This window comes from Coloeus monedula (genome assembly GCF_965178545.1).
Source record: "Coloeus monedula genome assembly, chromosome: 2".
Classification (NCBI taxonomy): Eukaryota; Metazoa; Chordata; class Aves; order Passeriformes; family Corvidae; genus Coloeus; species Coloeus monedula.
Window position 1 is genome coordinate 97,966,169 of NC_138782.1, and position 26,719 is coordinate 97,992,887.

The following is a 26,719-nucleotide window of genomic DNA, read 5'->3' on the forward strand; positions in this document are numbered from 1 at the left end:
TATGTCTGTTATGGAACACGCAAAGAAATAGAACACAAAAATTTCTCCAGAAATGCAATGGTTACTAAGCTTTTCTTGAGTATTTTCTTTCACTAGAAAAATGTTAAATCAGTGTAAGTACTATGCTTTTTGTTCTCTGTAACTTGTCTTTTATGGGCGAAAGGAAATTGCAGGCAGAAAAGTCATTCTAAGGATACAACATTGGGACTAAAAATCATATAATAAGAACTTAACTTCAGCTATTGTACCTTTATTATCTCCACCTGTTGGTTTATTAAAAATCTTATTGTATTACAACTGTTTTTCCTAAGAATAATAATTATCTTTGGTGATTAGCTCATCATAATGTTTCAGAGATAGCTGATGCAATTTCAAGCTCAGTGTGTGTGGAATTAGATCTTTCATTCTCATTAAAACAATAAAGAGATGGCAATTCCCTCAGTTACTACCCTCAGAATTTATTCAAGTGAGTTAACTAACATAACAATATAATTATTGGAACAGACAAACAAGAATTAGCAAACTGTTCCTATTTAGGCTCATGTACTTTTTTTCCCTTTTATACTGTTTTGTTTTGCTAGACCTAAGCGAACAAACTCATCTGTCTCGTCTGTGAGGCATTTAAGTAAGGTTTTATTTGTTGGAAACTTTTTCACTTATACTATAGATGCAATTGGAATCTGCTCTGTTTGACTGTCAGAGGCAGAAATTGAACAGCTTTACTGAAGTTTAACCCCATTTACAAGCTGAGTTATTCAGCTATTTACATTGAACTCCATTACATCTATTAAAAGGAAAACAAATCGAAGTGGAAGCAAGGCAAAACAGTGCAAAGACAGATTTTACAAAAAGAACATAAGAATTAAGACACAGTTACTGCAACATTATTTCAGTTGTCTCTCCAGTCTACTTTCATTGTCCTTTTTAAATTTATTCACATGAATCTGAGTTTGATCCAGGCCAATTTATGGTCTGAAATCTTGTTTAGGAAGATTGGTTTTCTGAAAGGAGCGAGTATTATCGATGCAACTCTGCCAAGATCCATTCACTTGAGAATGGTAAACTCCTACCAGAATGGAGTGGCCTAGAGTTCCCTTAGTTGAGTATTTGCAGTTGTGTTTATTCTCATGCAAATGGTGTGAAGCTGGACTTTTGCCATTCACTCAGTGTTTCTTCACTTCATTCTTCTCTTCACTCAGTATTTCTTTCTCTACAGAAGCATATATTTTTCAGTAACCATCTTGTATCTCTTCAATCATGAGCTAATTTTGTCACCTGCTCTGTGCACCCCACTAGAACCCAGAGCACTTTGCTGCTGATCACGATAACACTGTAGCTGCTCACCTCCATGACCAAGTTTAACGGATTTAAAGGGTGTGAAAAAGTTGTTGTGAAGTTTGCAATTTGTCCAGGAAACCTCTCCTTCTGGAGAGGAATATACTATCTAAAGTAACAATAACTGTTGTAAATGTATTTGTGCACCAGAAGATATTTAGTTGTAGTATAAAGGGAATACTCAATATCCACTTCAGTTAAAGCATATCAGTGTTAGAGTAGTTCTATACCATTCTCCTAATATATGCATCTGTGATCTAGACATTATTATGTCTTATTTCAATTTTATTCAATTATTTCAATTTTATGAAAAACTAAGTGTTGTAATAATTGCCTTGATAATTGGTATTGTTTCTTATTTTAGGTTAGAGTGGTGGGTTGACCTTGCAGTTAGTATGTAGCAGTTTCTCTCTGCTGTTCCTTCTCAATTCTCTTCTCTGCACGTGTTCTCTGCAGGCTGCAGAAAGTATCTACTCCCTCATGCACTGCCTTCTCCTCTAAACTCAGTGGTCCCTTTTTTTGCTTCTCACTATTTGTGTGTGCGTGTGTATGTGTGTGTGTGTGGCCTTCTCTCTCTGGTGTATTCTGCCCTTTCCTAAACACATTTTAGAGAAACAAAGTTTTCTCATGGATTCACCTGTGATTTGAGGAGAGAGTTGGGGTTGTTCAGCATAGGGGAGAGAGGGCTCAGGGGAATGTTGCTTATCATCCATACTATCTAAGCGACAGTGTAAAAAAAGAGGGTCAGACTTCTCAGTGGTGTTCACTGAAACTACATGATGCAAGGGACACAAAACCACATGTAATGAAAAGCTTTTTAAATGTGAGGGTGGTAAAACACCTAAATAAATTTCCCAGAGACATTGTGGAGTTTCCATTCCTATTCAAAACCTAACTGGACAAAGCCCTGGGCAAACTCTTTAGTTGTCAATTCCAAGTTCACGTATTTTTGTAGAGTTTATGACTAAAGGCTATATAATTACACCAACAATAATATTCCTATGCAAAATTTGGTCTCAGTGAATTGATTAGAACTTACCTAAACAGGCAATAGCATTTCTTCTGGCATAAGCCTTTACTTCTAAAATTGCCTTTTATCTAATGGGTGGAAAACATTTGTTTTAAAGTTCATTGTTAGCAATGAATTATGAATTTGTTTACAAAGAAAGTAAATCTTCCAGCTCTTTAAATAAATATGCTGCTGGGAAAGGATTGATGTTCCTGGCAAACCTGTATCATTTAATTCAACAGAGATTTTACATATGACCTTTCTTTCAAACCTCGGTTGAGTTCACCTGAGTCAATAATGAACTTGGCTTCATTTGGCTGAGACTGTACATGAAGTACTACAAATTAAAGATTGCTGCTTGAAGCTATTGCAGAAGTTTATTTTATTTTATTTTGTTTTACTTTCTTTTATTTATTTATTTATTTTGTTTTGTTTTATTTTATGTTGAAACTGAGCTGTTATGTATGCATAGGAAACCTTGATATTTTCGGAAAATAAAGCTGGAGCAGTTCTTAGGCACCCTTTTCCAATGATGCATTGCTTCTGCCTGTTGTGTCAATAGCAGGTTAACTAAGTAATCAGTGACAGAATATTTAGCAAGGCAATTATATGGGTTTTTTTGGCTAAGAAAAAAGTAATGCACACAAAAGATCATATCTGCTACTTGAGAGCAATATGACAAAAACTTGTATGAGACAAAGGCTTTTAATATTTTTGTATATCGTAAATGCACTGAAGGCACTGAATTACTTTGCAATGATATTTCCCCCTAATCGAAAATGCTTTTATCTGTTCTGGTTGACTGTTTTGGCTCAGCAAGTAAAACCTTTAGTCTCTTAAAATGTACATTTATTTTTTTAGCATTTGATTTGGACCTGTGTTCTGAGGTAACATAATTCTTAAAATACCCATGCCTTGGAAAAACTATGTTCCCACTGTTTCTGTTACAAGTGGAAAAAATGGCATGTTATGATGTTTAGGTACTTTGTGAGATAGAACCCTCAAATTTATTTAATTATTTAAACAGCAGTATCTGTTTAAAATTTTATATTTAATCCTTTCAATAGATTTAGTATTTTTTAAAGATTGGCAATAAACTCTTCTGGAATGTGAAGGTCAGTGAAGTATAATTTAAAGTTCATAATTTGTAATTCTCCAAATGAATTCTATCTTTACCTTTATTTATTTGATAAAGAACAGGTCAAGTAGTTTACTTGCCTTTAAACTGGAATCAAATGGCATCAGAAAAATTACAATACCCAGATCTCTATTCTGTTCTGCAAACCTGCCTGAGTAGAGCTTGGTGCAACCTGAATGTGCTACCCCAGAACTAGTTATGAAAATATTAAATCCTAAGCCAAGTAAGTTCACTGTGGATTTTTTTCCATTAGCAGTTTGATACCACTTTCTATTTATTCTTTGGAAGCATAGAAAGCCAATCTCCATGCTGTCTACTTTTCACAATAACTCTTAACCACCAAAATGGGAACCGAATCAAATGGTCTCATCAGGGCTCTGCACTCCTGATTGTGCTGCAGGTCATTTTGCCATACATTATACTTGAAGTAAGAACCGCTGTATTAAACACCACACTTTCTGCCCCTATTAAGGCAGACTCATATTCATGATCTGTATCAGGAAAGGTGGATATCCTTTGCTACTGTTTCCTTCAGAATTCTTTTTATCTTTTTATAAATGAGATTTAAAAGCTTTTCTCCTATTAGAAGTGTGTTTCTTAAGACCAGAAATATTTTGAGGGGAAGGTCCATTTGGCGAAGTTGTAAACATTTGAGTTAGCTCACATTCTCTAGTCTGTATCAGTAAGTCCAGGTTATTTGTTAGTAATAAGGAATTCAGGTGGTCTGTTTATTTATACTGGATTTGTACTGAATTTCTAACTTGAAAGGTTTATCTTTATTTCATTACTCATAGATTCTTGAAAAGTTTAATTAGACTTTTATGTCTTATTGAGAATCCAGTATATACAAAGAATCGCTAATTTTATCGTGTTCTCTTTAGTGGTTATGTCATTTGAACCAGTAGTAATACGTTCCACTCTTCTACTGACAAGAAAAATAACAATTCTGATGGCAGCTGATAGAAAGGTGTGAGAGATGGAGACTGATGACCAATTCTTCTCATCCAAAGATAAAGCAGCTCTGAATTCAAGCTGTTTCCATCTATGGTGGAGTCAAAGATTCATATTAGCTGAGAAATGCATTTTATTCACTTTTGTTTTTTCCAGAGTTGGAGCCCTTTGTTGTGACTTTTTTATACTTAAATGTCAGATAAACCTAATCTGTTCATGTTGATAGCATGTTGATATTCTTCAGAAGGATAACTTGCACTTGACTAAGTTTCCTAAATAAAGAGGTGAGGTGCCATGGGAGATGCCATATGGTGTCTGAGATATTCCCCTGATCTGGCAAAGATGCCCCTCTCTGGAGTGAAACCAGCCAGGAAATCAGGCAAAGACATTTCAGAAGGTAGTAGAAACATCTTTCGAGGCAACTGAAGAGTTCCTCATCCAGGTGAAAAACAAAGTTCTGATTAAAATGAAGAAAATAAGTCATGACCCCAGAGTTTGTGCTATTCTGACAAAAGCTGTTCTGATAACACTACTTGTACATAGATGCCCAAAAATGAATTTGCTTGCAGACAACACATGTAGAGGAAAGCAACAGGTAAGTACTTTATCTTTCTTTTGCTATTGTAATTTCTGGCAAAATCTGAGAAGTTTTCATTCTTGTTTATTGTTGACTTTGCATTGATCTTTACTAAAACTCCATTTCCTGGAAGTTTTGTCATAATGCTTTCACAAGCAGTGCTTGCTTTCTTTTTATAGCCAGCATTTTTAAAAACTTGTCATAAAATCAGAGTGAATTCTCTACTCTTCATTCACTCTAGAGTGTCATTCCCTAAACATGTTCTAGACACCAACATTAATGCAATACTTTTCAAATAAAAAAAAGTTTAAAAATACTGTTGATCAGATATGAAAGTTTATAAAAGAAGCTTAAGATTGTTTCTGTCAAGAAAAAACAGAGAGAGTGAGAACAAGAAATGAAATACTGTGAATTACGTACTTTTTGATGCTCATTCAACTTTTTAACAGAAAGCTGCCCTAGAAGACTCTGACATGATCTTTTAACTTCTTTGTGCTCAAGGGTTTTAATCTACTCAGTGTGAGGTTCCAAAGTTATCAGGGCAGACTTGGAGCATTCTCCAGCTTTTCTCAGAAGACTAAACCAAGACTGACAGAATTCATTTCCCATGTAACCCTTGACAGGTGTCATTGAGAGAAAGCAATCTCTGTCTACTCTCACTGTGACTTACAATTGAGTCCCCAGGGTGAAAGGCAATCGGGGAAAATGCTGCCTTAGTTCTGTATGCCAGCCAACTCAAATTCTTTTCTAAAGTACTCATTACTGCTGCCCTTCTTAGCAACAGCACACTTGTGTATATATTCAAAAACCAATAGCTGATCTTAAGTGGCACTGCAGGCATAATTGTTACTTTTTAACTTGAGGGATGGTATTCTCTTGCATAATCATTTGATAAGACTTCATGCATGCTGCAAGAATTTTGTTCACAGAGCACATGCTTAAATTATGCATTTGGTGACTGTTGTATTTCATTCATCACTGAGCTGTCTAAACAGATACTGCTGGTACTGGAGTGAGAACTCTGTATCACACAGACAAATTGATACTTTGGGACTGCAATGTATTCCTAGAATATTCCATATTTCTGGTCTGCATGGAGAATTAAGTTTTTCTGTTCTCCCTATTGACTTGCAAAGATGGTTCAGTTAGAATTGCTTTGGGACAGCATATTCTCAAGAAACAAAGTTCATTTTAATTTCTAATACTGACTTTCCATAAGCTAACTTGGCACACTTACCCGTTAAACCAAAGATTTAATTTTAAGCAGTTATATTTGATATTGGTTTACGTTAATAATCTCAACTTCACTAAAAAAAGTGACAGCTCTTGTGAATGCTTGTTAAAAATTAAACCTAGGGAAAGACTTGAGTAATCCATAGGATGAGAACAATACTTGAAAATAATTGCATTCATGAATGTACAAAACCTTCAATAAATGCAAGAATTTTGCAGCATGCATCAGATTTTTCTTCTGTTTCATTATAATATTCTGAGATTAAAATTGAAATAATTTGAACTATTACTTTCAATGCTTGGTTTCAACTAATCTTGTGCATATTTGAGTTCAATAGCAATGATTTTATCTAAATTGCAGTGAAAAATAAACAGTCTTTGGTTTTTCTTTTGAAGAAATTCTGAAATTGTGTTTCACTGTTTATTTTACTGGTTTTTTTCCTTCACACAGTTTTTATCTGTGCAGTATTTCACTGTTTATCACTTTGATCTAGAAATACAATAAGCATTCAATATTATAGTTAAAAAATAGTACTTTCTGATATTCTGGAGTTCCCACAACTCTCAAATGAGATTTCTTTGTGACTGATAGTCTATGAAGCCCTGACAAATTGTCTACATTTTTGCTCTGGAAGGCAATTTCTTTTAAAAGTTTGTGCCTGTAGATCTCTACTGTCCTTCCCGTTCCATCAAAGAGAATGCCAGAGCATTGGCAACTTCATTCTCAGACAAAATAACAATAACAGCAACAAAACCCAAACCAGATAAACAAACAAAAATCCCCCAAAAAACAAGCCTAAAAACCCTAAAACCACCAAACAAAACCACACAAAAATCCCAGCAGAAAATAAACTAAAAATATAGATTGCATGGATGAAGATTCTTTTGACATCATAAGATGCTTAATCTGACAAACAATATGAATCTTGTCCTATAGCTTGGGAAAAATCCAGTAGTATGTGTCCTCATGCAAATTTCCACTAGTTTTGTGTATTCGTTAATGAAATTTTACTGTAAAAGTGTATGTCCTGTTTAAGCTGTGTATGCCCAGTTTAGAATGGAAAAGTATTATTTTGCTGTAGTTACTTTTTTTGATATGAAGTTTCATTGCAAAATGGTGTACTGATTAGAACATGGATATAAGTCCCAAGAACATCTGAGTTCTATTCTGCACCAGTACAAACATTCCATACAGCCCTGGACATTCGTTTTTCATATGATGGATCACAATAGTGATATTGTGTAATTGTGAAGTTGGGAATCAAATTACCATAAAAAATAGTTTTTGCTAAATAGAAAGATTTTGGAATAGTCACTTCTGTGTTTGAAATTAAATTAATCTATATTTTTAAATTAAACAGTGCCTGGCATGGGAGCTGAATTGCCTCTACTTATTTAGATGGCTTCTTATTTGAACCAAGTGGCACATTCACAGGAATTGTTTAGAGCATGGCTCCGGGGTTAGTATGGACAGCAGGATCATTCTTCATGAGCAGTTCAGAGAAATTCACCCTGTTCTGGAGGGTAGCAGAGCACAGTGGCATTGACTGGGCCACCATCTACTGGCCTCATGCCAAAGAACAAGTGCTGGCTTTCTTCACGCTGATACAGATGTGTATTCAAATATTTAGGAATGTATAAATATATATATATATATATATATATATGTGGAAAATTTGAGTTTAAGGATGTATTTGTACAAGGCAGCTTATAACTATGCAGAGGATGCAGGCCAGTTCCAAAAGCAGAGTCTTTACAGCAGCATCTACCCAGCACTACAGCATGTCTAATTGCCTAAGAAACAGGGTTAATTAGGATGCAGCATGTGTTGCTTCTGGGAACTGTGCTAGTTTCTCTAAGAAAGAATTGCACTGTGACTACAGGCATATGAGCTCATTCAGACCTAGCTCAATGCTTTGGTAAGGCTTCCTGTCAGTGGACTGTACATTTTACAGACTTTCACATGCGTCCCTCTTCTACAATGATAGTTATATTGCCAGTGAAAGAATTAGACTTAGCTGACAAAGATTAGTAACCATGGAAAAAAAACAGTAACAAAGTATGTGTCGTGTAAAAAGAATAAAGCATTTTCTCCTGATAATATTCTTAAATGGAGATCCCCAGAAGAAAGAATTTTCAGAGTTCTACAAAGCAAGTACAAAGACATAGACTTCCACATGCAAATTTTTCACATTTTTCAAACAGCAGTGAGATATTAAGACTTTATATTTTTCCCTGTCTTTTGGGACAGAAAAAAAAGTCAAGAGCTAAAGAGGTATTTCTGTCAATGAAATCTTATTTAAACACATATTTATTTAACCTGAACATATCTGATTTATGTATAAAATTTTACAGTTGTAACGCTGTGTTGGTAGTATGAAATACAAGCTAAACTATTATAATGTAAGCGAAATGTAATTTCTCTGGTGAATTATTTCATAGGATTTGCCATAAAACAAATAGGAATTGGAGACTCTCAAGTTTTACTACTGCTCAGGAACAAAAGAAAAAAAAAAGGGGTCTCTCTCATTGAACATAATCATTGTACATAATGCCTTTTTAATGCTTTGTGTGCATCACTGTAATACCTAATTTTTTAAAATATATGTGACTTTTCTGTGTAATTGTATTATCGGTGTTTTTAATAACAATTGGTAGATGAAAAATGGGTTTCTTTTTTCCAAAAGAGTTCTTTTCCCCAAATATTGCTTCTAAAATAATTTTTGTGAAGGAAGACTTTGGATTCATATGGGGAATTCTTCAGACATAAGTGTATGTTTGGCTAGAATTGTGAAGTTGAAATTATGAACATTTAACACTTTTAAGATCATGGCTTTAAAAGCTAAAGAGAAATAAATTATAACTGGACTTTGCTCCAGATTAAATTTTATTATGTTAATGTTTTTCTAAAATCCTGATACTTTTTAGCTGTTTGAATGAAATGTCCCTTCAATGAATGAACATTTGCAAAAGCTGCCTTTTTCTAGTGTATTATCTAATCAGCAAATTTAAATTCCATGTATGATAAAACTTAAACTTTTGAAAAAAAGTTATTCAGGAGTAAAAACTAGTTCATTAGGAACTATGTATGTCCTACCTCTAAAATTATAATCTTATCTATATTCTTCTCCACTGATTTCTTTTTCATGAAAATCGATTTGAACTAGATTACATACTTGAAAGGTAGATTCCTGTGGTTCTTCGATGAGCTTTAATTTATTATACCAATAATATTTTAAGTCTTTTTTTTTTTTAGTTTATTTATACTGTTATCTTCAGAGTAAAGACAGGGGAGAGAAGGAGTAGGTATTTATAATTTTTCATCTAGTTTCCAGATTAACAGACAGCAAAATTGGGTGTTTGCAAAAGTCCCCTCCAACCCAAATTGTTAAATGATTCTGTGATCCTACATTCACTGCAGAGTATAAAATGAAGGAGTGGGATGGGTAAGTATATTTTATATAAAAACTAAACAGTCATGACAAAGCCCATAAATTTTTATGTTTTTAATGGCTACCTGAAAAAATGACATCATGCTTTTTGGTGCTCACCCCCACTCCTGCTCCTCTATCAAATATTTGATTTTTCACCATCTTCCTTCTCCTGTTCTACACATTAATAGAAGAAAATGTTCTTGTTAATACTTGAAGCAATTTTTCTCATTAGAGGAAATTAGAAAAAAAAAATCAGTGTTATTTAAAGTATATATATTCCTTCACAAAAAATTACATAGAAGACCAAACTAAGCCTACCAAGGGAACCATAAAAAATTCCTCCAATTTCTCTTTTATCTTTGAACCAGTTGTATACTTGATATTATGTATCTTGTGCAAGACTAATACAAGAACTGGAGTAAAAATGTAGTATTAATTTCAAAGCAAGAAGATCTAGAGTCCTACTTAGGAGTCAATATTTCTGATATTTAAGTCGTATAAAACCCACAAAGGAACCACATATGAACCACAGTCACAAGCTGCTGGTGAAGTAATGAAAATCATTGCTACACTTATGATATTGCTGTTCTGCATCAGTGATGAATACTGTTTCTCTTGCAGTGGTGAACTGTTCTGATCCTGGCTTTGTGGAGAATGCAATTCGTCATGGACAGCAGAATTATCCTGAAAGTTTCAAGTACGGAACAAGTGTGGCATACCATTGCAAGAAAGGCTTTTATCTCCTGGGCTCATCTGCACTGACCTGTAAAGCTAATGGATTATGGGATAGATCATTACCAAAGTGTTTGTGTAGGTATCCATTTGGTTGGATTAGCATTAAAGAGTGGTGCATGGTTTTAAATCATGATAGGAAAAAAAAACCAATGTAGCCATCTATTAAGGAAAAAAGTGGACTTTAAGATCAATATATTGCAAATTGTACATCTCAATAAGAAAACATTAAGACAAGATATGATGCAACTTTCCATTATTATAAATGTGTTTCCAGGGAACTGCGGAACTATTATTTCAAATGCCAGGAAGTTAACGTGAATTTCCCCCTATTGGTAAATTGTTAAGGTATCTGGAAACAGCTAGGGAAATCTAAAATTATTATTTATGTGTTATAATTTAGAATGATAGTCTAAACCCATTAATGCCTATATCAGATAGTTACATTTTTCACAGACTCATAGTGTATATGTGAGAAGAAATCTGTGAAATGTTGTGTAGAAAAATTTTGCTCAAGAGGGTCTTTTCATAACATCACTTCATACTTCCTCCATCATTTTTTCCTCAGAGAGGGAAGAAATCTGGTGTTTCCTATAATCAGTAAGCTTCATATCGTTAAAAAAACCAGCTTGCCTGAGTTTAATTTTCATTGAGATATTTTTCTCCTCTGATCACCATTAATTTTCTGACCTGATTTCTGATTTTCAACCCAATTATAGGAAATATTAGATGAAACGAAAGTATATTTTAATTTGAAACATATCAGATGATTTTAAAGTTTTTGCTTTACAGAATTGTGATTTTTTACTAAAATTATTTATTTCATGGATTTACACTTATATACCAGAGCAATTAATGTCACTAGGTTGGTGAATTTATTTCTTTATTACTACTATGTACCTAATCTTCATATGACCCAAGCAGTTTTGTTTTGTTTTTTCGCAACTATGCTTTAAATATCTGTCAGTAGGAGTATAAACTGAAAAAGTGGGTTTATTCACATTTCAGTAGTAAAAGAATTAGGCAAAATACACCATTTTAAATACAAAATGGCTGCATAATTTTTCAGTTTGGCAAGAATATTTTACTGGTGCAAGCATGTGCCTTACTTTTTGTATCTTAGAAAAATAAGTGTGATTTAAAATTATAAGAATTATCAGTAATCCATTTTCCTCTTGCTCACTCTAGTTCATCACATTGCTATAATAACATTACAGAATAAATATTGTATTTCACTGTACTGCTTTAACTGTACCTAGTTGTAGATACAATAAAGCTACTTATATTATTCTATCTGCAATATACAAGCACATTGCAACATTAGCCTTATTTGGTGTCTTCCTTCCTATTCCTAGCCAAAATACTATGTACTATTTGTAGGGAAGGATCATAAACAGAAATGAATGAGGAAAGAAAGCTCTATATTTTTAGAGAAAGGCTAACCTGGATAGGTTAGTTTTATATGTAGTTTTGTGTTTAATCTTACAAATGACCAAAAAATCATGTCTAGCAACAACATAACTGAATCTATGTAATAGTTGAAATCCAGAAAGAGGTGTATTATTTGTGGAACCAGCCTTGTATTTAAAGGCTATAACAGATTTTTTTCTGTGCCATGAAAACATCTCATAATGTTGTGCTCTTTCCTTTGTTAGCCATTTCTTGTGGACATCCTGGGGTACCTGCAAATGCAGTTCTTTCAGGAGACAAATTTACATATGGCTCCATAATTCACTATTCTTGCACAGCGGGTCGAAGGCTCATAGGAAATTCTACGAGGGAGTGCCAAGAAGATAGTCACTGGAGTGGGACCCTCCCTCACTGTTCAGGTACTCATACCAACCATTATCTGAATGTCACCTTGTCACATGGGTAAGGCTAGTCTCACACATTTTTTTAGTCAAATATTTGTTTTGTTTCTTTTCTAGTTATATTTTAATTTCACCAATAGCCACTCAGCTGTATCACACACATTTATTGAAATATTCTCATAATTATCTCATTCTCTTTGTCATTACTATGCAACTTCACTCCTTAGCCAGGTGCTGTAGTTGTATACTGCAGTGTATAGAATATGCAGTAAAACAGTGCTTCAAGCCTGGTCAAGTTCTGCCTAAAAAGGATGCATGTGTTGCATTATATTTTTATGAACACTGTTTTGTGTAAACAAAGGTTGTTATATCAGAAAATTTTGATTAAGAAACTCCACAGCAAAGGTATTAAGGTAAACTTCATACATTTTGCTCCTCTTTTCACTTGCAGAAATATACTTTATTATTGTGACAATGTGCAAACACCATAACTGTCTGACATGTTCTTGGTGCTGCCAGGAAGTACAGGAACAGTTTATTCTCCCCTAGACTATGCAAATCTAGAAGAAGCCATAAAACATCACACAGTTTTGTTGAAGTGTTCAGGCAAGGATTGGCTACTATGGACACCCACAGCGTATTAATAGGTTTTGTAAGGGAAACAGGTCTACATACTTTGGTATATAAAAAACCAAATACATGAATGGTTTTAGAAGAAAATTTTCTAGTGAGAAAATTGTTCATAATTACCCATTATACAATCTTATAACTTCCCTTGAGTTATTGGATGTGTCCACTGTTGGTCTGATGTGATTCAATGTCGTTCAATTCAGATTTGACCAAATTTAAATAGGTGTAAGGTACTTTGAATTATTTTCAGTACTTTGAAAAGCTTTTAATAAGTCTTCATTGAAAATGGTCCATTTGTGAGCTGATTCTGCAAGGATGCTGAGCAGAGTTTGAAATACTGAGAAAAGGAACTGAATTTAAATCACTACTGTTTCTTTTCTATTCTCTGCTGCTCAAGGAGGAAATAGAGTCTTCTCACACTGATAGATCTCACCACCATTGTGGTCTCTATGCCTAGACCTGAAAGGCATCGCTGCAGAAGAAGAAATCTTCTCTTGCTTATCTTAAGCTCACATTTATGTCACTTTCACCCTTTTATGCAGACTAATATGTCAGATCTGAAATTGCACCAAGACCTGAAGAGTCATATCACAATCTAGTGCTATTAGCTAACATTTCTCACGACAAGGAAAAATCTCGAGTTGGTGGAGGGGAATTTTAATTGCTTATTATTGAAACTCTTCAGATATTAGTCATGAATATGATAGTATTTTTATAGACTCATAGATTTTGAAAACATTAAAGAGCATTATACTCACGTCTATGGTGGGGAAAATATGTCTAGTGTAACTAAAATATTGTTACTGATGCAGAGTTTAATTTTCTAACTTTGAACACAGTGGGTCACCATCTTGAGAGCAAGATGATTCCCTGGGAAAATGAAAATCTGTCTCTGTTAGCTGTATACAAAAAAATGCAAAGAAAAACATCCTCAAAAAAAACCAAAGAAAACGCTAAAAAGGTGTCTCATTTCCCTAAGGTATTTAGAATTGTAAAAAGAACTACACTTTCCATGTTAGACAGTCAGGAGATTAATCCATCAAAATCCAATATGAATAATTCGTTGTCATATTGTCAATGAAAGAATGATTGTGCCCAGGATGACTGAGAACTCTAATTGGTTTTATACTTCAGGGATGTGAAAAACAATCCAAATATAATCTTTAAAACCTGTAGTCTCTTTCTGAATGGGATTTATTACTTTATTATATATTAATATATGTTTGAATGCCTGATGGTTCTATGATGGGATAAATATGATCACAGGATTTGCTGTCACCTGGGAACTGTTGCAATGATGGACATTTGTATCTTAGGAATTAAGCAATAGGTGACATTTTTGTTTAAAATTACTCACTCATTTTTCAATAATGGATATAGAGTCTTCTACATTGATAAATAAGAGAGGGTCTAGACCTTCATAATACTGTAACTGACTTTGTCTATACCCTTTGACTATAAAATTTCATGGTCCCAGTTCAAATTATCTCCAAGTCAAAACTAGGTATGTCCAAGAAAAAAAAAAATCCAGTCATTCATCTGGAATAATTCCCTCAGCAAAGCCCCAAAGCAGCTGAGACATCATCAAATTTTCTGAATCCTAGATCATTCTGCCCTGAAAAATTCCTTTTCATTCACAAGCCAAAGTACATGTGATATATCTGTTTCATGCTGTAAACATGCCACAGTGGGAGCCTGAAACACAGTCCTCATTTTATTTCACACATTTTAAGCAGACAGAAATGTCTGTGAAATAGTAATGTCTCAGAATAAGTGAAAGCAGATAGCATCCAGAGGCCACATCTGGACTTTGGCTTTAGCAGTGCCAGGGCATAGGTCATGGATGACACTGCTTGATCCCTGAGACCATTATACGCTTAGAATTCTCCCCAGAATAATTTTTACCCATCACACCTGGCAGTCCATCAAACAATGCACAAATACTTTACAAATGTGTGTGTGCTGGAGATCATTCTCAACAGTCAATTTGGAGGCAGCCACCATGTTTTGAAGAGTGAGTTTTACCATACACAGGTAGACAGAGTATACCAGCTGACTTAAGACACTCGCATTGTTTACAAGCATGTATTTACACCAGGAAATCTAGGGCCAAATGCTGTAGGGCAGGCTGACAAGAACAATCTATTCTAGAAGAACCTAGTACTAAATGAACACAATCAAAGCCTGCAAGTTAGCCTTGAATTCAGGAACTGTCTTGACCTCCTTTTATGTGAAATCATGATTGCATCCACTCATACTTGCTATAACTAAAACCTTATGACACACGTGTAATCATGCTTTCTGACATAAAAACTTTTAATTCTAAATGAAGTATTTGAGCTTTCTCAAAAATTTTGTATTGTTTTTTCTTTAAGATGTTGTCCTTTATTTGAGAAGGGTGCCTATGAAGAAAAACCCATGTAAGAATATACAGACTTCAAACTATTAAAGCATTTATACATATTTTGAAAAAAAAAAACAAAATGGAAAAAAACACCCAAAATAGAAAAAAACAAAAATAAAATCAAGGCCCAAAATCAAAACCCATAGTTTCAATAGAATTTGAGTCTAGACATATAATTCAAAAGTGGAGAACAAAGGATAATATTGCTGTGAACTGCAATGTAGACACATAAGTATTTAGCAGATATACCATTTTATAGCAAAATTTATAATAAATTGTTGATAATGAGATCATGCTTCCTTAACCATCTTGTATAGTATCTCCTGTGACAGCCACTTTATTTGATAAGGCAGTTGACTGATTCATCAGAATTATGGGGACATCTTTGAGAACTCTGTCTTGCAACTCGTCCTTTCTCTTCCAAATTTGTAACCAATATTTGCATAGAAATTTAGAGGATAAGATTTTCATTCTTGACAGACACAGAGGGACAGGAGTATTTTCTGTGGATATATGTATTTCAAATGCATTTCCTAAAAGTTTGAATATGGTTCTCCTCACTCTTGCTGTTACTTAATTTTTGTTATAAGAAGTTATCACTACAAGTTAAACAATAAAATACGTGTAGAAAATATAATTTATGTCAGAAAGCAACAGATTTGTTGAACTGACAAAAAGTGACAGGGGTGCTTACTGTGTTCTCAATTGTCTTTTAGCTTTTATTTATATCACATTCTGTGTTTAGGCCTGTATTGGCCTGAAATAAGAAGCAGGGTAAAAAGATATGTATTTTCATCTTTGACTTTAGTTTCACACCTTAATACTGAATGAAAGGAATTGATTTTAACAGAAACAATGCAGTGGCACTATTTGCAAGAGAGTATTTGCACATAATGTCCCTGCCAATTACTCTGCTCTGTTGTGTTTTTCAGGAAATAATCCTGGTTATTGTGATGATCCAGGAGTACCAGCTCATGGGTCTAGACTGGGGGATGAGTTCAAAACAAAAAGTCTGCTACGTTTCTCATGTGAAATGGGTTATCAGCTGCGAGGGTCTGCAGAGCGAACATGCCTGCTCAATGGTTCCTGGTCAGGTATACAGCCTGTGTGTGAAGGTAAGTATTGATACTGTTGGCATTTTGACATTATTGACACACTTACAAATGACTTTTTATTCTTTGATTGAAAAATGTTGTTAGGCAGAAATACGCTTTCATAACATTCTGCAGAAAGGTGATAGAAAAAAGTTTGCAAGAAGTTAATGTTTTGCTTGAATACTTAAATCCAAACTGCTAAAGTTTTGAAATATATATTTGTAAGAAGTCTGTGAGAAAAAAAGTTTAGTTAAAAAATATTTAGGCTGAGAATAAATAATAGATACCTGAGTTAAATGTAAGACTAAACAAATGCTTTTGTTGAAGGTATGAAAATTGAGTGATAAATAAATCTGTCATCTGTTTTGTAGCAAACTTTCATCTTCTCTTTATATATAATATCTATGCATCGAAGACAGAATAAATTATAAAATAAATTTGCATAAATTAGTATATAAATTAAGTATAAATTAATACATATTTCTCCACAGAAGTTAGACTAATTGCTAATGAGATATTTTTATGCTGCCTCTTTCAGAAGAAATGCAATGGAGAATATTTCTGAAAATCACATTTTAAAATAAGTTAAACATAATAAAATATTTCTGCATTTTTGTGCAGCTAAAATTGGAAAGCAGTAATAGAAGAGTTTGAGTTTTATAATGAATTCTCATTTTCCAAGAACATTTGAAAAGTTACTTCATCTAATTCATCAGAGTTGATGGATTCTGTAGTACTGTTGTCTCCTAAACTAAATGATAAAATGGAAGATAGAACAAAATTTTTTTGAAAATATTTTTATTTTTTTACCTACACATTTTATCCCGAGAAAAATTGTTCTTTTGTAGTATTATTCAACACAGATTAATCTTCTCTTAGTGCAGATATCATCGTAACTGTATAAAAATGGTAGTGGGCACAGGACAAGTATTTGAATCAGTATTTTCAGCAGAAAATTGAAGTTTTGCAATATCTGTTCTACTTCCCTTACATGAAAACATTAAGTACAGTAGGACAGCAGAAGTCAGTGGCAATTATCAGTGTTTGAAATGCTGCTTTTTCCCCCCTTTCTTTATAGTGTTTGTTTTAACCTTCTCTTTTCAGAAAAAAAAAAAAGAAAAACAAGAAAAAAGCCTCTTTCTTTCCATTTTTCTATAATCCTTCAATTGTTTCCTATTTAATCTAAGTAAGGATGAGATTAGGAGGAGAATACCTTTTCATTCCTGCAAGTTTAAGTTCTAACCTGTTGAATTCTTCTCTTCACTATTTGAAAATTTTATACATAGAAAGTGATTAAAAACTGATTTTAGAAAGTAATTACGGTATTATTCCAAATATAAATGGTAGACTAATTTTTAATTGGCAAATTGTGTTTGTTTTAATCATAAAATTTAAAACTGTTATATTTTAATTACGAGATTATAACTGTTATGCTGGGGGACATCCAGCAGGTGCACATGGAGCAGGTCCAAATCTTTCTTCTGCTGGGGGGCTCAGAGCTGGATGCAATACTCTAGGTGGGGGTCTCAAAAGAGCAATGTCATTAGAAAAGTTTTTAGGAAAATTCAAAACAAAACCCCAAATTCTTTTGATGATCAGTTGTTCCACTGGGAAAAAAAAAACCCTCACTGCTAAACCTTCCAAAAAAACCCCAACATGTAATCAAAGCAATTAAAGTAAGCCACTGTCAAATCTCAGACATATGAAGCTGAAACATAATTATTGCCTTAAAGGATTGATATAGATGCCCAAAAGATATGGAGGCCAATACAGAATGTCTGTTCTTTTCTTGATTCAAAAAATAAATGAACAAGAAGATCATAATTTACTATTTATACATTTTTACAATTGAAAAAGGAGATACCAGAAGACAGGAAGAGAATAGAAAAATGTGCCAAAAGGCCAAACAAAGGTACCGATCTGTCAGAAAGTCCTGAATGAGCTTTATTTGCTCCAGTGACTATATTGGGTGGAGTAGAAAAAAAGGACAAACTATCTGAATCAGCAATTGAGAAAAAAAGGAAATAAAACAAATGCAAGTAATAATATTACAAAGAGAAATAAAATGTTAATTCAAGAATACACCTATTAAATATTTTCTTAGTAAAACTTGCTATAAGTGTTTTAAAAGATGAGCTATTAACCTAGTTGTTCTTTTCCTTTTTTTCATCCCAGTTTGTCACCTATCATTGAAATACTGATTGGTTTTTTTTTAAATCTCTTCTTTTCAGCTGTATCTTGTGGGAACCCTGGCACGCCAGCCAATGGTATGATAATATACACTGATGGAATATTATTCTCCAGCTCAGTCATTTATGCCTGCTGGGAAGGTTACAAAACTTCAGGGCTAACTACGAGACATTGTACTGCTAATGGGACATGGACTGGCACTGCTCCAGACTGCACAGGTCAGAAAGAAATTTTCTTCCCCTAAAGGTTTAACATAGTAAGTTATCCAGCCTTCCTACTGACAATGATTGTTTTGATAGATCAAATAACACATTTTTCCACACTCACCTCGCTTGTAATACATGAATATTTTTATATATCTAAAGGTACATGCCCTTATAATACATGCTAGATGCTTCCAGAACTGTCTTCTCTTTATTGTATTTGTCTACCTCAGAAATGTCAACTTGGTGATATAGCTATTTTTTAGCATAATGTTATATTTAGGTGTTCCTTTAGAGTTTCCTGTAGCATTTTTTTTCCTTTTTTTTCCTTGTGGCTTATGCTCAGAGGAGGAAGTTCTGGTAGTTCAAAATCAAATTTTGTATAATTGTATACATTACTGTGCCAGTTTTCATTGTAAGCCAAATGAGTCAGAACTGATCAATCACCACTCTGCTAAGGACCAAGAATCAAAGAGCAGCAAGACTGAGCTATTCCATCAGGGAAGGTGGGCAGGGACCAGAGGAGTGCTACAAGGCAAGCATTGGCCTCACTGACAAGGCCAGACTCACAGTACATCAGTACAGTCTCACACACACACAAAAAAAGGAAAATAAATATAAAAAAGGGAAAAAAAGGAGGCATTTTATAACTCTGCTTGAATTGCATTGCACCATCAACTTTAGGCTTAATGTGACAAAGATCTCAGTATGATGGAAGAAAAAGTTCTGTCAAAACTACCACCAACTTAACAGTCTGCAGTAGCTGTAGAGCATGACAGCTGAGGCTACTGTGTTAAAGGAAAACAATATTTGGTCCATGCTGAAATGCCTCAGAAAGATAACTTTTCTTGACAGAAACACACCTTTTCTTGTATTTTACACTAGAAGAAAGGACATTAGGTATGATTCTATGTTTTGTTATATGTTTATTTTAAAAAATTCCTTTTTTCTTTTCCTCACTAGTGATTAACTGTGGAGATCCAGGTGCATTAGCAAATGGCATTCAGTTTGGAAATGATTTTACGTTTAATAAGACAGTCAGCTATCAGTGCAATCCAGGATATCTGATGGAACCTGCAAGTTCATCTACCATGCGTTGTGTAAAAGACAGCACTTGGAACCAGAGTAAACCCATTTGCAAAGGTGAGCTTTTGAATTTACAAATAAACAAATAATGGTTTACAAGTACTGGTTTTGACATGTATGTGATATTCAGTAACCAGTGTCTTTATTTATAAAAAAAACTTTCAAAATGTTCTCTGGAGCAATTAATGTTCCAAATGCAACTAAAATATTTAGGTAAGTATTTGTGTAGAATTTGTATTTATTTTGCACAAATGCTGTTGCATGATAGGAATTAAAATACTGACATTTTTGACTAAAGTAGAACAAAATCACTCTGCAATGAAGACTGTCAGAGTGCTCAGCTTAAAAAATTATGAATGAAGTACCCATATTCCTCTTTGGGCCCATTTCTCTTGCATTAGATGGACAAAATTCTGTAACAGGATTCTACAAAGCAAGCTTTCTGTCAAAGATTCCCTTGTTGCAGTGCTGTAGCCATCATAAGCAGCCAAAAATATGGTTCACAAATAGCTAATTACAAGTGCTAGCAGGAAGGTCATAGTGGAGATGAGGCTGAAAGACAAATAAGGCAGCCTGGTGAAAATTGTTAACACTACTTCAGCAGCCTACGGAGTACATTTAACAGCCTAGGGCATCTTGTGCTTATAAAGAACCTAGGCTGCCAACTCACCTAGCACCACTTCACTGTGATGTCTAAGTCTAGTCTACTAATTAAATTTTGGCATATGTATTCAACTGACTGCATTTCTGCCATGAAAATTACTGGCTGAGTGATTCTATGGTTGTGCTCTTTGTTAAAAGAAATTATATGGAAATGTAAACTTGGACATTCCAAATTTCATCATTTTGGGCACTCTGGTGGAAAACACCAGAATAATTTCTTAGCCCCTAACTACCAATAAAGTAAATTACTATTGTGTGTGGAAAGCCTTAGAAAATGAGCAGGTGAATGAGTGAAGTCATATTAAATAGTGCTGCAAAATTAGTTTAAAAGAAAATGCAAATATTTAGAAATTTAGAATGATAAAAACTTACTTATTGAAAGAGATAATGTTCACTGAAAACCTTTACCTAACTCAGTAACCTCTTGCCAAAAATAATCAGTAATGACTATGTAGGGAAAAATTCAAAACTAGGTAAGCTACGTACTCTTTGGGCTTCTAGCAACTTAGCACTCTGGGACTTCCTGAACCCGAAGTCTTTATTTCTGTATTTAAATTAGTTTTCTGTCTGTTACAGGCTGCTTTGTCAAAACATGTATGCTTTGTTGGAACAATAGCCTGAAATAACTTTTTTTAGATTCAAATGTATGAGTGTATATTATATTGCATATTCCTAAACCCTATAAATTCTTGAAATTTTAACTTTCCTTTTCTGTCACAGCTATTACCTGTGGCCCCCCTCCAACAGTACTGTATGGGAAAGTAGAAGGATCTGATTATCACTGGGGTGCTAGTGTGAGTTACAGCTGTGCAGAAGGCTATCAGCTGTCTAACACAGCTATTCTCTCCTGCGAAGGGCGAGGAGTTTGGCGCGGAGACATCCCACAATGTTTGCGTAAGTTTTCAGGGTGTAGTTGTGTTGGGCTTCACCAAAGCTACAATCAGTTGTCTTGGGCTACAGTCACAGAATCACAATTTTTAAAGGACTCAGCTACATCAGGTAATATACGAATGGCTGCAGGATTCTCCCTCCGTGTACCAAAAAGCTTACCTTATGAAATTTGAGTGGCTGTGCCTATTGAAGGTCACGGTCTTCTTCCTTTCCCCAAAAGTCACCTCCATCTCTTGTTATTTAATTGGACCCCTCAGCATTTGCCTTACTGGTAATCCTTTGGATGTTCTGAATTTGACTTTGGTGAGCATGACTGAAATTTTCCCTTACACTTTTCCCTTTCTTTTCTTCCCTATTTCCATTTCCATTAACAGGTGAAAACAAGGATGCTAACCCTTAAGCTCATAACTCATAGCCTTTCTAAGCAATTTTTTCTTTCTGAAGGCAAGTGCATCCCCTCATATCTTGCTTGTATTTGTTTTTCAGCATTTTCTAAGTCTGTCAATTCAACAGTTTGAGTGCTTGAAATCTTGTCAGGACCCTAGTAAACATTTTTGCTTTTATCTAATTAAGGAAAAAAATTCCAGCCTACTCATCTGAGGGTGTCAGATGTGAAAAATTGTTTTATTTTTAAGCATTGCAATATAGCATTGTCTACTTCGGGATTATTTTGTCATCCAAATCTAATCAACATTTAAGTGTCTCAATTAAAAGGTCTATTTTCCAGGTTAAGTTTTATGCTTACAATAGCTATAACAATGACAAATTAAAATTAATTTTAAATTGCTGTCAAGAATTGAGCAGAGCTACAATCCTACACAGATAAATGAACATAGCATTTACACTCATATTCAGTATGCCTGCCTTGTGTGTAAAACAATGTAGAATAGCTCAGGTTAAGGCACGTGCAGCTTTTAATACCTTTTTTTTTTTCTTTTCATTTTTATGTATCAGCTGTGTTTTGTGGGGATCCTGGTACTCCAGCAGAAGGACGCCTCAATGGAAAAAGTTTCACCTATAGATCTGAAGTTAGCTTTCAGTGCAGACCTCCCTTTATTCTGATAGGCTCTTCAAGAAGATTCTGTCAAGCAGATGGTACTTGGAGTGGAATTCAGCCAACATGCATTGGTAATAACTACCACTAATGCATTTTATACTGAGAATATTCTTGATAAACTATTACACCATCATAAATCTTGCAATTAGCTATCCAAATATAGAAAATGTCTGTGTAATATAAGAGAATGAGTTAAATAAGGTTGTATGTTGAATATAAAAACTTTAGGATAAACACAATCACATATGAAGTAATTTGTAAATTTACATGATTGCTTGTCTGCTGGAAATGCAGAATGTCAATATGTGCAAGTGCATAAATTTGTTCAATCTATTTTTAGAATCTCTTGGATAGGCAGAAGACTGTAGCAGATTAAAGACCAGATTTTGTCACTGGAGAGTTAAAGGCATTTTTCAGAATCAATCCTAAATCAAAGTGTTTTGGACTTTGTGAACATGGTTTGTACATCTCTGGTCTTTTGAAATTCTGATGAACCCCCAAATACTCTCAGTTTCTCATTGACTGTTGTGCAGCTGGTAGGCTTTTAGCATGTTACATCAATCAGCTTGAGAGAAATGCTGGGCACCTTTAACTCCCACTGACTTCAGAATTCAATTCCACTTGGTGCGACTTGCTAGGGAAAATGATTTGATTTTTATAATAAAAAAAAATCTCTTTGATACTTGTAAACAAAAATATTCAGATGTAGATTGTAAGCCATTTATATATTTTGTTGTGGCTGAGATACTGGTTGTGTGAAAGAGGCAGGCACTCTGGGAAAAGGTTGTAATCATGATTATTGAAAGCAGTCTCTATTTTTAAATGAAGACATAACAGTCAACAGAATTCTTTTATATGAATTAAAAATTCTGTCTGTAGTTTTTGCAAACTGGATAACCATCTTACACTTATATTTGTCTACAGAGGCAAGAAGGCTTAAAAAAGCTAAATTTCAGGTCTGCTGCGAAGAATCAAATTCGAAAATGTAATAATGACATTTCTGTTTATATTTTATATAATATGATATAATATAGAAGCACAGGGAAAGTAGTGCATCAAAGATAGAAGTTTGTTTTTATGTTATTGTTAAAGGAAAATATAAGATCTTCTAACATATTTACAGATATAATTTCTAAGCAATTTGAAAGTTAAGAGCAGTGAACAATACCTAGAACTACACCTAAAAATACCATATAGTGCAAGCTTTTCTATTTCTGGATATCAATGATTTCCTTAGAATACTTTGAGAAGTCTTGCTTTGGGTTCTTCAGATGAGACCTATTTTAAAAAATCAATTCAGCTATATGTGTCTATTATTAGAAATAGCATTGCAGTTGTTGATAATTTTTAAAAGGTTCTTGAGCCGTTCAAGCAGCACAATGTTGGGAGCATGTTTGCTTTTTGTTCTTACACATTAGGTCAACATCCACCTAACTTATGAAGCCTTTGGTAAATATCAGTCCAGTTGAATTTTTATGCTCTACTGATGGTCAATATTGAAAATGGGAGTTGGCCAAGAATGAAATGAAATATCACATTATTGTAAATTATAAGTTCAATTTTTGCTCTACAGAAAACTAAAAATTGTTACAGATGAAGTATAGTCACAAGATGTGTTCTTCATAATTCAGTGACAGCACAAAGCAGACTCAGTTGCCGAGAGGGACTCACATACTACAGAAAAATCCACTGGATCAAGTTCTGTGCTGTCTAAGCGGTGGATATGACTGGGCAACCCCAAAGCCACCACCAGAATATGGGCATTACTGAGAGAAAACATAGTTTCAGGCTGTTTGAATTACTCTCATGAAACTGAATATCAATTAGTTTTACTCTGTTTGTATGTGCTTTTTCATGGAGGGAATTTCATTCTCCAGCAACAACTGAGGTAGTACCCCATTAGAAATTTGTTTTCTTGGTGGCATAGAAAAAAACCTATACAACAATAAAAGGTATATTAATTGCTATAAGAAAGCAGGCTGGTTATGGGTTTGGGTTTTGTGGTTTGTGGATGGGTTTTTTTCATTTGAGGAGTTTGGGTTGGGGTTGGTTTTTTTTTATTTTAGGGGTTTTTTTTAGAAATACTTAATCATTAAGCTGTGCATTTGAAATTAAGAAAAGATAAAGATTTCTAAAGATTTCTCTATATATTCGAACTGCATCGAGAAGAGTGAATTATACTATGGATTCAAAGAGATTTAAAAGGATAAGATTGCTAAAAATTAATGCAATTCTAACTGTAAAGTCTGCACTACCAGAAATACCTGCAAAAATATTTTAAAATAATGACAATGTACTGAAACAAATTACTATTATATACTGGGTAATTCAGTTGGAAATACAAGTGCAATATATAGAAAAACACACGTTTCATTAAAAATTGAATTGTTGTCATCACTAGACATTGATGAAATTATTTAATCTTTGCAAACAGTTTTAGAGTATTCTTTCCATACCATAATAATATGTGTTGTGTTTCACATTTTGCATTAGATCCAGCTCACAATACATGTACAGACCCAGGTACTCCCCATTTTGGAATACAAAATAGTTCCAGAGGTTATGAGGTAATTTTTTAATCATTATTTATTATCTTTCTAAAATGAAAATTCATTTAATAATTACATAAGAAATTTAATGAGAAATGTTATCTGTAGTTTTAAACATCTGATACAAACCTTTAGAAATTTCCACCCTGCTTTTAATAAAAACTCATTCTTCATTCCAAGCTTTTTTAAAAACATTCAGCTTAAAGAAAGAACTTCTAACCCTGCAATATATCATGTGTTCAGTCCTTTAGGAGACATCAGTAGGGAGGGCTGTTTATAAATTGATTACTTAATATGATATGACATTATATAATTACCTTGCTTCATGATCATAATTCTTTCATACATTGATGAACAGTCAGAAAATACCTAACTACCAAAGACCTGTGTGATCCAAAGGCCATGTAATCCTTGGCAAAAAAGCCAGCAAGTGGCTTTACTGAATTAGAAATTCATGTTATATTTTATTCAGTCAGAGAAGATAAAATTATTCTGTGTTGTGTCCAGGTTCTCTGTGATGAATGTCCTTTCTATAATTTCCAAATTCCTCACAGGTTGTTAGTTTAATGAGTGACAGGCAGAAAAGTGACTGAGGAAATAAATGTAGATGCAACAATGACCAATCCACAGTCATTATATAGATTGATAAACTTTGTGTGGATAGATTTTTCAGGTATAAATATATGTGACTGGAATTTAAAATAAGTTATGTTTGTGTTTGCTGCCTATTTCTGAACCTAGGGCAGTGTGCCCATTGCGACCAAGTTAGTAGAACTGTTTTCAAAAAAGTCCTTTCTTTAAGTTCCTCTGGTTATTGGTACCTTCCCTCTCCTGCAATTTTTCTGTATTTTGTTGCTGTGTCTGTCAGCTCTTTTCTTCACTTTATGCTCCTGCCTGGCTCACAGATACCAAGGCACTTCTCCCTGAGCCATATCTTGTGGCCTTACCCAAGGTGGTTCTGCTTCTAGTAATAGCTGTAGTTGCCTTTCTGACATCTCATCTTGATCCTGTACCTGTCACCCTTTTCTCTTCAAAGGCAACTCTAATCTTTGCACCTAATTTTGTTGGGGGTTTCTTTTTTCTTTTTTCCCCATTTTATCTGCCTCACAAATTGTCTTTAAGAACAGAATTGTACTGGCCAATTAAGTGTTCTACTGTCGTTCATGTTTATGCAGACTGATCTCTTCCTATTCACCCCTAGAGGCCATAGTAAGTCTTCATCTGTTCTGCATACTGCTTTCTCCAGTATGTGCTTTCACTCTCAGAATGCTATCTGGTACCACAACATGGAGACTTCTCTCTAATGGCGACGGAACTAGATTGTTTTGGGTTTTTTTCATATCTTATAACTGGGCTTCCTGTTTTTATGACATAGCCGAGCTTCTATAAAACAGTTTTTAGGAGTCTTTCCTCATTATAGGAGTGTGATGACAGGCAGCAGATCTTTGAAGGGTTTCCCCCTGTCTACCAGCATCCTGTCTTGCCCCATGCATTCTGTGCCTTTTGTGCTTCACTACACAGTGACTTATGAATGCCCTCAATGTTTTTCATCCAAGTATTATACAAAGAATGTGCTACTTTTGTTTTAACTTTTACCAGTACAACTCTTTAACTACCTTGAACCTATGTTACTTTTTGCTTGGTCTTTTGAAGCACTGAGAAAAGATTTGCATCTCGTTATTACTGACAGATATAAGAATTGGCACAAGTAAAATGACTTAGACTCAAGACT

At 34.1% G+C, this 26,719-nt stretch overlaps 1 protein-coding gene across 1 annotated transcript in view; it reads left to right on the forward strand.

The window, feature by feature from the left end:
• The window catches only part of CSMD1 (CUB and Sushi multiple domains 1), a gene marked incomplete at both ends in the record, with an annotated part of 1,098,128 nt that overhangs the window by 1,051,661 nt on the left and 19,748 nt on the right, over positions 1-26,719 (forward strand). The window contains 8 exons of the mRNA XM_082276664.1: positions 10,299-10,487; positions 12,065-12,238; positions 16,187-16,369; positions 18,580-18,756; positions 19,705-19,884; positions 21,211-21,384; positions 22,336-22,509; positions 24,932-25,005. Coding sequence (XP_082132790.1) covers positions 10,299-10,487; positions 12,065-12,238; positions 16,187-16,369; positions 18,580-18,756; positions 19,705-19,884; positions 21,211-21,384; positions 22,336-22,509; positions 24,932-25,005 — 1,325 coding nt within the window. The remainder of the gene's footprint in view (positions 1-10,298; positions 10,488-12,064; positions 12,239-16,186; positions 16,370-18,579; positions 18,757-19,704; positions 19,885-21,210; positions 21,385-22,335; positions 22,510-24,931; positions 25,006-26,719) is intronic.